The sequence below is a fragment of the Anopheles merus genome, unplaced genomic scaffold (genome assembly GCF_017562075.2).
Source record: "Anopheles merus strain MAF unplaced genomic scaffold, AmerM5.1 LNR4000012, whole genome shotgun sequence".
Taxonomy (NCBI): domain Eukaryota; kingdom Metazoa; phylum Arthropoda; class Insecta; order Diptera; family Culicidae; genus Anopheles; species Anopheles merus.
Genome location: NW_024427592.1, coordinates 122,800 through 136,209, shown reverse-complemented (window position 1 = coordinate 136,209; position 13,410 = coordinate 122,800). Strand labels below are relative to the sequence as shown.

Sequence of the window (13,410 nt, the reverse complement as noted above, 5' to 3'; positions counted from 1 at the left end):
TCATTTGTTAATATAGATCCCGAATCCATTATTTGATCTGGCTGGAATAACATGTGGTCACTTTCTGGTTCCTTTCTGGAAGTTTTTCGGTGCTACGCTTATCGGTAAAGCGGTGATTAAAATGCATATACAAAAAATATTCGTTATCATATCCTTTAACGAAAGCTTGGTTGACAAGTTCATCGACATTCTTGCACTCATTCCAATGGTTGGTATACGGTTGCAAAAGCCTTTTAAAGGATTCTTTGAAACCCAGAAGCAGCGTCTCCACCGAAATAGTCACAAGCAATCGATTAACTCTTCAGATGGTAATTTATTGGCTGGTTTGTTCGAGTATTTCGTTTTCGCCATGATATGTTACTTCCTAACATCGATTGTTAATACATTTGCTCAAAGTTATTGTAAGCGTATGAGGAAGTTACAAGATAGCAATTATTCTTTGCATGCCGCATCAAATAAAAAGAAAATCTAAAGCATAGGCAAGAGAAACAGCCGCTATATTTTACGACTCGATAAAAAAATATTGCTTCTATGTAGCATTTATGTAAAAAGATTAATGCTGTAGTACTACCAAATTATAGTTTGTCAAAGACTCTTCATGTCATGGGAAATAAATAAACAAATGCCGGTTTTAGTGATTTCGACGTTACTTGTTTGCATTGAAATAGTTTCATTTATTTATACTCTAGTCACCTTTTATCTTTTAAGCAAAAACAATATTAGCAAAATAATCTTTTGATATATAACAGAGCACACACATAATTAGCAAGTAACAAAACACAGTAAATGGCTTATTTTAGAACAATATTACTCTCCTAAGGCCTGAGTTTGTCCTCCATCGGAAACGATTTTATCGAAAAGTCTGTCCAAATTTTATACGGGACTTGACATATAACGCCTGACGTGCTATTTTTGTCGTGCGACGGAATAAAAAAAGCATTATGGGGCCCTTTTGGATTCTAGGCAGGTTTTTTATGGAGTTTGACAGTTGGAGGCTGAAATCAGGACAACACTCCATATAAAACCACACAAAAAACTAGCCTGCAATTTTCAGCCAGCCTACACAGCACATTTTCTACACACTAATTTTTTTTACTGCAGTTCAGTATTTTTTATTGAAATTTTTCCAACTGATAGTTCAGTAATCTGAACTGATGCTTCAGTCAAAGCATTTTTACTGAATTGTTCAGTACTTTTGGTTGCTGAGAAAAATGACAGCTCGTTTACTGAAATAATAGTGAAGCTATTGTGATGTTACTGATTGTTCAGTAATTGATATCTATTGGAGGAAATGCAGTCAACCAGCTTGGTGTACGGTTAGAAACAGAATGAATTGTATTTCATACAAAAACTTATAACTACACAAATTCATAGGTTACTATGATTAAATTACTCATAACCCAAATACGGCTTACTATAATTCCAATACTCCTCCTTAAGCCGATTGTTGTGTAATTCCCATAGATCGTCGATTACGTTCTTGTTTGATTCGTTGTAATGCTTTTGTAAGACCATCTGCAACTTGTTCTTCAGTTTTAATGTAATGGAGATTTACAACATTTCGATCCAAAGCATCCCTGATGTAATGATGTCTTATATCGATATGCTTCGTTCGTGGTGTATATCCTCCATTTTTTGCAATACAGATAGTGCTCTGATTATCACAAAATATCTGAATCGATTGCTTCTTACCAAATTGTTCTAACAATCCTTTCCACCACGATGCTTCTTGTACCGCTGCTGACAATGCCATGTATTCCGCCTCGCAGGTTGATAATGCAACAGTTGGTTGTCGTTTGCAACACCATGACACCGCTCCTCCTTGCATCAAGAAAATATATCCACTGGTGGATTTCCTATCTTCTGTATCAGCGGCCCAATCAGCATCTGAATATCCAGTTATTTGTTCGTTACCTTTTCTGTAATATTTGAGTTTCATCGATGCCGTTCCTCTTAGATATCGCATAAGATGTTTTACAGCTTGCCAGTGACGCGATCCAGGATTATTGTTGTATCGGCTTAGCTGATTAACTGCAAACAGGATATCAGGTCTGGTGCATTGAGCTAGGTACATTAGGCACCCTACAGCCTCTTGATAAGGCACCGCTGACATCTCTTCCTTTTCTTCTTCTGTCTGTGGCGACATTTCCTTAGTTAGCTTTATGGAAGAGTTCATAGGAGTAGCAACAGCTTTGCAGTCTTGCATTTTGAACCGGGATAGGATAGTTTCTATGTAGGCTTCCTAGTCAAGTGCAATTCCGTCATTTAAATAATTCACACGAATCCCTAAACAATGTTTAGCTGGTCCCAAATCCTTCATCCGGAACATGCTGCTCAATTTCGTCTTCAGCTGATTCTTCATTTCTTCATTATTACTAAAAATCATTAAATCGTCCACATAAATGGCTACAAACAGCATATTTCCATTGCCATTATAGAAATATAAACATGGATCATACTTCGATTGCTCCAAACCCAGTTGTTTCAGTGCTGCATCTAGCTTCGTATTCCAGACACGACTTGATTGTTTTAGTCCGTACAACGCTTTGTTCAATCGACATACCATGTTTTGCTTGCCAGGCTGCTCAAAACACGGTGGTTGCTCCATGTATATCTCTTCTTCCAAATCTCCTTGTAGAAAAGCAGTTATCGCATCCATCTGATCCACCAAAAGATTATCTCTGGCCGCTAGTGCAAATAAATATCTCAGGGAACTATGACGAACTACGGGTGAATATGTTTCGTTATAATCTACCCCCTTTCGCTGAGAATATCCCTTTATCACCAAGCGCGCCTTGTAGCGGTTGACTTTTCCAGCGGCATCATGTTTTGTTTTAAACACCCATTTACATTTGATTGCTTTCCTACCTTCTGGAAGAGTTGTCAATCTCCATGTGCTGTTGTCAATCAACGCTTGATATTCTTCTTGCATCGCTACTTTCCAACGTTCTGAATCGTTACGCGACATTGCATCCTGGTGTGTGATTGGATCCTCGCTTGAATTGCTGCTCATGATCTTTGAACTGGTAACATTGCTGAAAAGACCAGAGCCATGTGGGATTATACAATCATTATACTTCTCTGGGACTTTACGCGTCCGACTGCTTCGCCTCAGGATTTGCGATTGAGTTGGTATAACGAGAGGTTCGCTGTTCACAGCTGCATCATTATCGACCACTGTTTCGTCAAATTCGTTACTAGTTCCATCGGTATCTTCGGAAGTTTCATTGTTCACGTCCGTGAAGTATTCGCTGTCGCTGTCCTCGTCCTCATTTTCTCTCAAAACTGCCTCCATTTGTGATGTAGAATTCGGTGAAAGAGAAACTGTCTCTTCATGTTCAAGGAGAATCATATGCCTTCCGCTTGATTTTTCTTGGATAGGAACAGCAACACCTTCATTAATGAAATTTACTTCACGACTGACTGTAACTTTCTTCGATCTGATGTTGTACAATCTATACCCTTTGGTAAACTCATCGAAACCGGTCAGAATGCACTCTTCTGATTTAGCGTCCCACTTCTTGCGATATTGCTTCGGAATAAATTTCATCGCTCTAGTACCAAAGATCCGAATATGGGACAAGTTAGGTTTCTTACCAGACCACGCTTCCTGCGGAGTAACATTATGGCCTTTGGTTGGAGAACGATTCAGAAGGTACACAGCAGCAGCCACAGCTTCCGCCCAAAAACTTTTCGAAAGTTTCGCCATGTGTAACATGCACCTTGCACGCTCCACAATCGACCTATTCGCTCGTTCCGCCATGCCATTTTGTTCCGGAGTGTATGCGTTGGATGTTTGATGAACAATGCCGTGTTTCTTTAAGTAGTTTGTGAACCCTGTGTTGACATATTCTTTTCCATTGTCTGTTCTGAGTACCTTCAATTTTCGTCCAGATTGCCGTTCTACCATCTTGTGAAAATCCTGGAAAATTTTGTTTACCTCAGCTTCCGACTTGGATTTCAAGAAATATGTCCACATCCGGCGTGATTTGTCATCCACAAATACAATATAATATCGGCTTCCTCCTAGAGATTTGACTTCCATCGGCCCGCAAATGTCAGAATGAACTAAATCTAATATCTCAGCCGCACGCGATCCTTCTTTGCTGAACGGTAGGCGACTCTGTTTCCCCATCGGACACACATTACAGTCGGCCATGCTTCCTCCGTCGATATTGACTCCATCTGCCAATCCGTTAGCGAGGCTGCGCACACCGTTGATGTTTAGGTGTCCCATCCGTTGGTGCCATAACTCCAAGCTTCCTGTAGATGAAACCGCCAAAGCATTTTTCTTACCTTGCTTGCGTTCTTGAAGCTTGAAGAGGTCGTTTTCATGGCTGCCCGTAGCTACGACATCGCCACCTTTGTCAATCACTTTGCATCCATCGTTGTTAAAAACGACGATGTATCCTTTCCTGACGATCTGGTTGACGGACAATAGATTCACTGATAGGTCTGGTAATACTTGAACATCACAAACAGGAATCTCATCGTTGCTACACGAAGGCTTCGCTATGTACGATCCCGTTCCGGTGATTTTCATATTACCGCCGTTAGCCGCTACCACAGTACCATTCGATGGCTTCACATTTTGTAGGAGTTCCGCGTTTCGTGTCATGTGAACACTAGCTCCCGAATCAAAATACCAATCTTCACCGTTGGCTGTCCCGATAGTAGAAAGCACTGTGCAAAACGTATTTTCCTTTTTCGAACTGTAGCAATCCTTTGCTATATGGCCGTACTTGGAACATTTCCGACATCTCGGCCCTTTCGGAGGATTCTGTTCTTTAAATGTTTTTCCAAAAACTTTCCTTTTTGCAACAAACGCTGGTTCAGTGGATGTGGCTGGCACTTCTTGAAGAAGTTTTGTTTTGATAACGTCTCCAGTAATGGCTACACCTGAATTTTCCAGAAAGCCATTATCATTGGACGATATTGCTCAGACAAACCAGCCAATAGAAGCGTTCCAATCCACTCTTCGGAAATCACAAAGCCTATTCCGTTGAGTTGATGCGACGTTGAAATTATGCGGTTAACGTATTCGGACATGGATTCGCAAGACAGCAAATCCGTTTTTATCAGCTTGTGGAGCAGTCCGACTCTTCTAGTAAGACCAGAATCTTCAAAAGCTCTCTCCAACTTAGCCCAAACTTCTCTTGCTGTCGTTGCTTCCTTGACGTGCACATAATTCAACGGATCAAGAAGAAGGATGATTTTTGCTCTTGCCTTGCGATCCTTGCCTGCATCCACGGCTACGTAGCTCCCGTCGTCATTCTTTTTCGGCTTTACCACGCACCAGAGATCTTCGAGCTCAAGGAAGGTTTGTACCGCAAACTTCCAAGTGTCCCAATTTTCTCTACCGGTAAGACGTTCGATGCCAGGAAGATTCGACGAAACTATGCTACTACCTGCAGCGCTTGAGGATCCAGTGGAGTTCGGGTTCATCTTAAAACTTCTTCGGAATAACGGCGAAAAGATTCTGCTTCAATCACTGTACGCTTCTGGGTCCTGGGCCCATAACCTATTGGAAGAAATGCAGTCAACCAGCTTGGTGTACGGTTAGAAACAGAATGAATTGTATTTCATACAAAAACTTATAACTACACAAATTCATAGGTTACTATGATTAAATTACTCATAACCCAAATACGGCTTACTATAATTCCAATAATATCGATAAAAAAGTGGCGAGAAAAAAGCATTTAAATTGGGGTTTTTATTGATGCTGAATTTCAGCATTAATGCCATGTTTTTAATGATTTCCAGTCAATTCACTGAATTTACTGAGTTTACTACAATTTACTGTATACATTACACTACAGCAAATTTTACGGAAAATCAACTATATAAGTGTCAAATTTGTCGTTTCACTGAATATCAGTAAATAAATTACTCAAAATACAGCAATTTATTCTGTCAAAACGACATGTCAGTCAGTCTGAGCCTCAAAACAAAACATAATGCGATGCCCGCTTACTCGTGATTAACAAAACGTTGGATTGGTAGGCGCTTACTAGTGTCGGGTTATATGATTCATTTCACGACCCGACCCGGAGTCGGATGCGAGCCAGCCGGAATCGATTCAGACCCGTGGGTGCAGCGGGTGCGCTAGGTCGGAGTCGAAATCAAATCCGACCCGCGGATACAACGAGTTCGGGTCGACCCGACTGATGAGTAGGTGCGTATGAGTCAAGGTAGGTTCAATACCCGACCCGAACTCGCTGCACCAACGGGTCAGAGTCGCTTATGCTTTCTCGCACCTACTGATCATCCGGGTCGACCCGAACTCGCTGCAGCCTCGGGTCAAAATGAACCTACCGCGACCCGACCCGTCCCGAACTCATTGCACCAACGGGTCGGAGTCACTTATGCTATCTCGCACCTACCGGAGTAGTTGCACCCACTAAACCTACTTGTATCTTTCGGGTCGACCCGGCGATCTAGGGGGCCCCGTCATTGTGGAAGTTCGACTTCGTCGCAATTCTACCCCCCCCCCCCTTCCCTCTTATTTAAATCTTATTTTCAATGAATTCATTTTTCCATTGCTTCACTCACTGTATTTTGTCGAGGGCTCCGAGCTGCAGAAAACCGGGGCCTCATACTACTCAAAGTATTCTATAAAATGTTCTATGAAATCTGCCATAAGTATACTTTTATCAAAGTCGCAAGCAAAGAACGCTGCGATACGTGCGTCAGCTCAAATAAATACCATTTCATCATCGTTGGCAAAAAGCATTGGACAGAGCGAGAAACCGTCATTTTTTGCTGGTGTGGATGCCGGTGCACGAGACACCCAAACCGCACAGAGACACTTGCTGCTAAAATCGAATGCACAGAACGCTGCGCTTAACCACCACCGAAAACCCGTTAAACAACCACAAGCATACAACACACTAGTGATGGGTAAAGTTGGCAAAAATCCGGAGTCGACTCCGATCCGACTCCGTTAAATTCGGACGACTCCGAACGACTCCGGTCGACTCCGAACGACTCCAAACGACTCAAAACGACTCCGAACGACTCCGACTCCGGGCGACTCCGGACGACTCCAAACGACTCCGACGACTCCGAACGACTCCGAACGACTCCAAACGGCTCCGAACGACTCCGACTCCGGGCGACTCCGGACGACTCCGGATGACTCCGAACGACTGCGGATGACTCCGGATGACTCCGACTCCGGGCGACTCCGGGCGACTCCGTACGACTCCGGACGATTCCGAACGACTCCGGATATTGCAGCGCGGACCTACCTTCCGGAGTCGATTCCGAATTTAACGGAGTCGGATCGGAGTCGACTCCGGATTTTTGCCAACTTTACCCATCACTAGTGTGTTGTATGCTTGTGGTTGTTTAACGGGTTTTCGGTGGTGGTTAAGCGCAGCGTTCTGTGCATTCGATTTTAGCAGCAAGTGTCTCTGTGCGGTTTGGGTGTCTCATGCACCGGCATCCACACCAGCAAAAAATGACGGTTTCTCGCTCTGTCCAATGCTTTTTGCCAACGATGATGAAATGGTATTTATTTGAGCTGACGCGCGTATCGCAGCGTTCTTTGCTTGCGACTTTGATAAAAGTATACTTATGGCAGATTTCATAGAACATTTTATAGAATACTTTGAGTAGTATGAGGCCCCGGTTTTCTGCAGCTCGGAGCCCTCGACAAAATACAGTGAGTGAAGCAATGGAAAAATGAATTCATTGAAAATAAGATTTAAATAAGAGGGAAGGGGGGGGGGGGGGTAGAATTGCGACGAAGTCGAACTTCCACAATGACGGGGCCCCCTAGATCGCCGGGTCGACCCGAAAGATACAAGTAGGTTTAGTGGGTGCAACTACTCCGGTAGGTGCGAGATAGCATAAGTGACTCCGACCCGTTGGTGCAATGAGTTCGGGACGGGTCGGGTCGCGTTAGGTTCATTTTGACCCGAGGCTGCAGCGAGTTCGGGTCGACCCGGATGATCAGTAGGTGCGAGAAAGCATAAGCGACTCTGACCCGTTGGTGCAGCGAGTTCGGGTCGGGTATTGAACCTACCTTGACTCATACGCACCTACTCATCAGTCGGGTCGACCCGAACTCGTTGTATCCGCGGGTCAGATTTGATTTCGACTCCGACCTAGCGCACCCGCTGCACCCACGGGTCGGAATCGATTCCGGCTGGCTCGCATCCGACTCCGGGTCGGGTCGTGAAATGAATCATATAACCCGACACTAGAGTCGCCCGGAGTCGCCCGGAGTCGGAGTCATCCGGAGTCGTTCGGAGTCATCCGGAGTCGTCCGGAGTCGCCCGGAGTCGGAGTCGTTCGGAGTCGTTCGGAGTCGTTCGGAGTCGTTCGGAGTCGTCGGAGTCGTTTGGAGTCGTCCGGAGTCGCCCGGAGTCGGAGTCGTTCGGAGTCGTTTGGAGTCGTTTGGAGTCGTTCGGAGTCGACCGGAGTCGTTCGGAGTCGTCCGGAGTCGTTCGGAGTCGGACTCGTTCGGAGTCGTTTGGAGTCGTTCGGAGTCGTCGACTCCGGACGACTCCGGTCGACTCCGGACGACTCCGACTCCGGGCGGATCTAGTGGTTCCATTTTGCCGGAATCCGGAATAGTCGGAGTCGGATCGGAGTCGTGGGTGCGCTCCATACAGCACATCACTATAACACACCCAGACAAAAATTTAAAGGCCCCAACACATTATTTCAATACACCGGCTCGGAGCCGGAGAAATTAGCAGGAAAAATTGACACCAAGCACGCGTCGCTTTAAAAAGCCTAGGAAGGTCGTTTGGTCAACGGTGCTTCAGTGGGTTGAGGTTTCATTCGAGAAACGATTAAATCGATGTCATTGTGTGCGCTCTTGGCTGGGATGAACCGTCCTGTTCTTGTATACGGGGCCCCTGCTACCGATATGCGATTGTGTGCCGAAAGCAGACAGCTGTTTCACACTAAAAATGGTATTCACATTCCTGGCCTGGGATACTGGAGTGTGTGTGTTTTTTCATGCAAATACTAAAATTTTCATTCTTGGCCCTAATCGACCACAACAAGTTTGTGGATCGAAGAGAAGGGGAAATGGGAAAGATTTAAGATTGAAGGTATTATAGAGTTGCGTGTTGCTTAATCGAGTACTGTTTTATGACTGACGATTTATTCCTATCCTTACATATACATAGATATACTTATCTTTAACGCTTACACTATACGCTTACGCTATACCTATACTTAGACACTACATTCTCCCCCTTAAACGAAGTTTACTTCTATCTTGGATATTTCAATCTTGGTTGTCCTTCTAATCTTTTTGATCGTCTTAACGGCGGAGGACTTGATTCACTCCTTTTCCTTTTATGTGAAATATTTACATTTGTTGGTGTTATGATTACATTCTTATTCATTCGATTATCCTTTTTCCTTATTTGGTTTTTATGCACCATACGTATTACTCCATTCAGACTAATCAAGTATCTTAAACCACTTATTTTCTTTTTGACTATTGCTGGAATCCATCTCATATGTTCCTTAAAGTGGTTTTTATAATACACTTCTTCTTCTTCTTCATATTCATCTTGATCTTTTATCACATGGACTTGCTTTCTTGTTTCTTCCTTCGTTGAGACTTGTCTTTCATGTCCTTTTATAGGATTTACTTTTGCTATTAATGTGTGTGGTACATAACAAAATACTCTCTCTGATGGTGTGACTTTAGTTACCGTACATGGACTGTTTCTATAACTGATTAGAAAATGATTCAGCTTCCTTTGTAGACTTAATGGTTTTAATCTCGTATCCAACAAATACTTTTTAAGACTATCTTTTACTGTCCTAACCGCTCTCTCGGCCAACCCGTTTGACTGTGGGTGGTACGGCGGGGACTTACTGACTTTTATACCTTTTGCTCTTAAGAATGACAAAAACTTTTCTGAACCAAAAGGAGGACCATTATCTGACACTATTTCCTCTGGCAATCCAAAACATGCAAAAATATTTCAAGCATCTCTATGACATTTTCCGCATTAGTGCTTCTCATAATTTTAACCTCCATGAACTTGGAAAAACTATCGACTATTATGAATAGTGTACTATTTTCAAAAAAGAAAAAATCGATTTGCACTCTCTGAAACGGACGCGTGCATTGTACCCATTTCGTTGTGACTATTTCTTTTGGTACGATTTGTCTACACTGACAGACTTGACATGCTTTTATGCACTGTTCAAAATCTCTATCCATATTTTTCCACCATACGAGTTTTCTAGCTGACATTTTCATTCTTACTAACCCATTATGATTTTCATGGAATAGACTGACTATTTTATCTTTTAGCTTATCTGGTATTACTACTCGATCGTTGAAAAACAACACTCCATCTTCGATTGCTAAACTGTTGCGAAAATTAGCATAATCTTTCAATTCCCAATTCACATTATTTGACCATCCGTACTTCACATTTATGTAGACTTTATGCAAAATACTATCTGACTTTTGGAATTGTTTGACCAACTCAATATCTACAATTGAGGAAGACGACATCGTGTTTAATTGCGTGAATTCATCTTCTATCTCTAAAACTTCTGCCAAGGGTAATCTACTTAACCCATCCACATGACTCATACATTTCCCTGGTCTATGCTCTATCACGTATTCATAATTCGCTAATAACAATGCCCATCGGCTCAGCCTAGCTACTGCTATAGAAGATGTTGTTCTTGATGGTTTAAATATTTCTTTGACACCTGTATTATCAGTTACCAGTTTAAATTTGATGCCGTAAATGTACTTGTGAAATTTTTGGACACCAAAAATAACAGCTAATGCTTCCTTATGAACCTGAGCATAATTTCTCTGTGCTTGAGAAAGAGTTGTTGAAGCAAAATATATAGGTTTTTCTACTCCTCCAATTTCATGAGACAACACTGCTCCTAACCCGTAAGGACTTGCATCCACTGCTAATATGACAGGTTTTTTTGGATCAAACGGTACTAAAATGTTGTTGGTAACTAACATTGCTTTTGTTTTCTCGAATGATTCCTGACACTCCTTTGACCATTCATATTTTTTCTCTTTGCGTAGAAGTTGATACATTGGACTTAGTATTGTTGCTAGATTTGGCAAAAACCTGCTGTAGTAGTTTATCATGCCTAGATACGCTTGTAATTGCATCACATCTGATGGTACCGGTGCTTTAATAATCGCTTTTACTTTCGACTCATTCGGTGTTATTCCGTTCTTTGATATTTTGTAGCCTAGGTACTCTACTTCAGTTTTAAAAAAATCCGACTTTTTTTCATTTATCTTTACTTTATGAATTTCTAGCTTTTTTAAAACCTTACATAAATTTTATTTGCATTGTTTTTCGTTTTCTCCACCAACTATTATGTCGTCCATATACGCAATGCCTTTAGTATTTAACAATATTTGATCGACTATAGCTTGAAATATTGCAGGTGCTGATTGTACTCCAAATGGCATTCTAGTGTACTTATATAAACCCTTATGTGTATTTATCGTACACACATTTTGAGAGCTTTCCGATAGCTTAACTTGTAAATACGCTCCTGTTAGATCTATTTTGCAAAACACTTTCCAATTTGCAATTTTTGCCAAAATATTATCAATCCTCGGTAATGGGTAATGTTCAACCGAAAGGTACCTATTTATTGAAGCTTTTCCATCCAAGCAAATGCGTACAGAGCCATCATTTTTTCCTACCACCACTATAGGACTCGCCCACGCCGATGTACGTGTTGGTACAAGTATACCGTCATCCACTAATTTAGTTAGGTTGGCTTCTACTTTTTCAATTAGAGCGAACGGCACTGAATACGCTTTGTGAAATATGGGTGTATAGTTTGGCTTTAACACTAAATTCGCTTCAAATCCTTCTATCGCTTCTTTATGATCACCGTTTGTTAAATTCGGAAACATTTTTTTTATTTCTTCAAGCCATTTATCGGTATCAATTTGATTTAAATTAAAACTTTTTCGCCAATTAGGAAATAATATGTCTAACGCATCACGACCTAGTAGAGGATTCCCTTTGTTTTCAGTTGCGATTACTGTTATTTCTAGACTGACCGTTTTAGTCTTTGTGCTTACATTTACACATATTTTTCCTAACGGTACTACACGTTGACCCGATGCCGTAATAAAACGCAAATGTGTTTGTTCTAATTCGATATTGGCAAATTTTTCGTTATACACACTCTCCGGTATGACTGTATTACACGCACCACAGTCTATCTCAAACTCAACGTCTTTCTCATTAACTTTTAGTACGCACACTTCTGGACTACTAATCGCGTTATCATCGAATATGCGTGTTAGTGACACATCCCTATATTCCGATCGCAAACTATGCACGTTAGTATTTCGGCAACACGACGACACATGACCATACTTCTTACAAGTGAAACACTGCCACATACGCGCAGGACATGTCTGTGGATTATGCGCTCTTCCACATCTGTAACACTTGCTCTCCTGCTTATGCGCACTGCTCTGTTGATGTATAGGTGTACTGCTTCCACGGTAGTAGTGCACTTTCGGACCGACGCTTCGTTTTGGCGCACACTTTATCACCGCCATCTCCCTCGGTTTCTCCTTCGCTGCAAACGTTTCGTTTTGTTCATCTGCAGCTTCCCACGTTCTGGCGATATTTTCTGCGCTCTCGAATGTTAAATCCGACTCTCGTAGAAGACGTTTTCGTAATCCTTCATCTCGAACACCAGCTACTAGTTGATCTCGCAAGCATTGTGCTAAACAGCACGTGAATTTACACGATTGTGCGAGTGCTTTTAGTTCAACGATGTACTCTGCAACCGACCGATCTTTTTGCAGACAGTTTCTGAAGTTAAACCGTTCCGCTACTACGTTGACTTTCTGTTCCAGTTGCTCTTGTAGCTTAATGCACAGCTTCTCATAGTTCACCGTTTTTGGCTGTTCAGGCAACACCAGCTTTGATATGAGGCTATACAGCGACGCTCCACCCAAGGTCAGCAACATAATCGTCTTCTTCGATGGTTCCACCTCGTTTACTTGGAGAAAAATATCCATACGTTCCAAGTACTCCCTGACGATCTCGCCCATGACAAATGGTTCAATTTCACCGATTAACGACATGACTTTAGACTTGTGTAATTTGACTTTTTCGGTAGCTGTATCCTCGTCGCCAACTATTATAGAGTTGCGTGTTGCTTAATCGAGTACTGTTTTATGACTGACGATTTATTCCTATCCTTACATATACATAGATATACTTATCTCTAACGCTTACACTATACGCTTACGCTATACCTATACTTAGACACTACAGAAGGGAGGGGGGGGGGGGTATGGAAATGCGCAATGGACCTATAGGCCATGTTAATTTACATATGTTTTTTTAATCGATTATTCCATTTTTTCTCGAATACAACAAAATCAAAAACTGTTACAGC

General features: G+C 42.1%; 2 protein-coding genes across 5 annotated transcripts in view; one reads left to right on the top strand and one right to left on the bottom strand.

Moving 5' to 3' along the window:
• Nucleotides 1-644, top strand: part of LOC121600931 (vacuole membrane protein 1) — a 54,256-nt gene extending 53,612 nt beyond the window's left edge. For all 4 annotated transcript variants that reach the window (XM_041929701.1, XM_041929702.1, XM_041929704.1 and 1 more), the window contains one exon: nt 17-644. In XM_041929701.1, coding sequence (XP_041785635.1) covers nt 17-472 — 456 coding nt within the window. In that variant the 3' untranslated portion in view covers nt 473-644. The remainder of the gene's footprint in view (nt 1-16) is intronic.
• A 5,438-nt stretch (nt 645-6,082) lies between these two features.
• Nucleotides 6,083-13,172, bottom strand: LOC121600942. The gene is made up of 2 exons (XM_041929723.1): nt 11,919-13,172; nt 6,083-6,167 (listed from the first exon to the last, which is right to left on the bottom strand). Exons 1-2 carry the CDS (start codon nt 13,091-13,093, stop codon nt 6,083-6,085), a joined length of 1,260 nt encoding a protein of 419 aa, XP_041785657.1. The 5' UTR covers nt 13,094-13,172.
• Nucleotides 13,173-13,410: the final 238 nt, after the last annotated feature.

Excerpts from the sequence above, each read along its gene's own strand:
- LOC121600942 (XM_041929723.1), bottom strand. The coding sequence starts at position 13,093 with ATGTCGTTAATCGGTGAAATTGAACCATTTGTCATGGGCGAGATCGTC. Across the intron at positions 6,168-11,918 it reads CAAATTGATACCGATAAATG|TCGGGTCGACCCGAACTCGT; the intron begins GCTTGAAGAAAT and ends CCTACTCATCAG.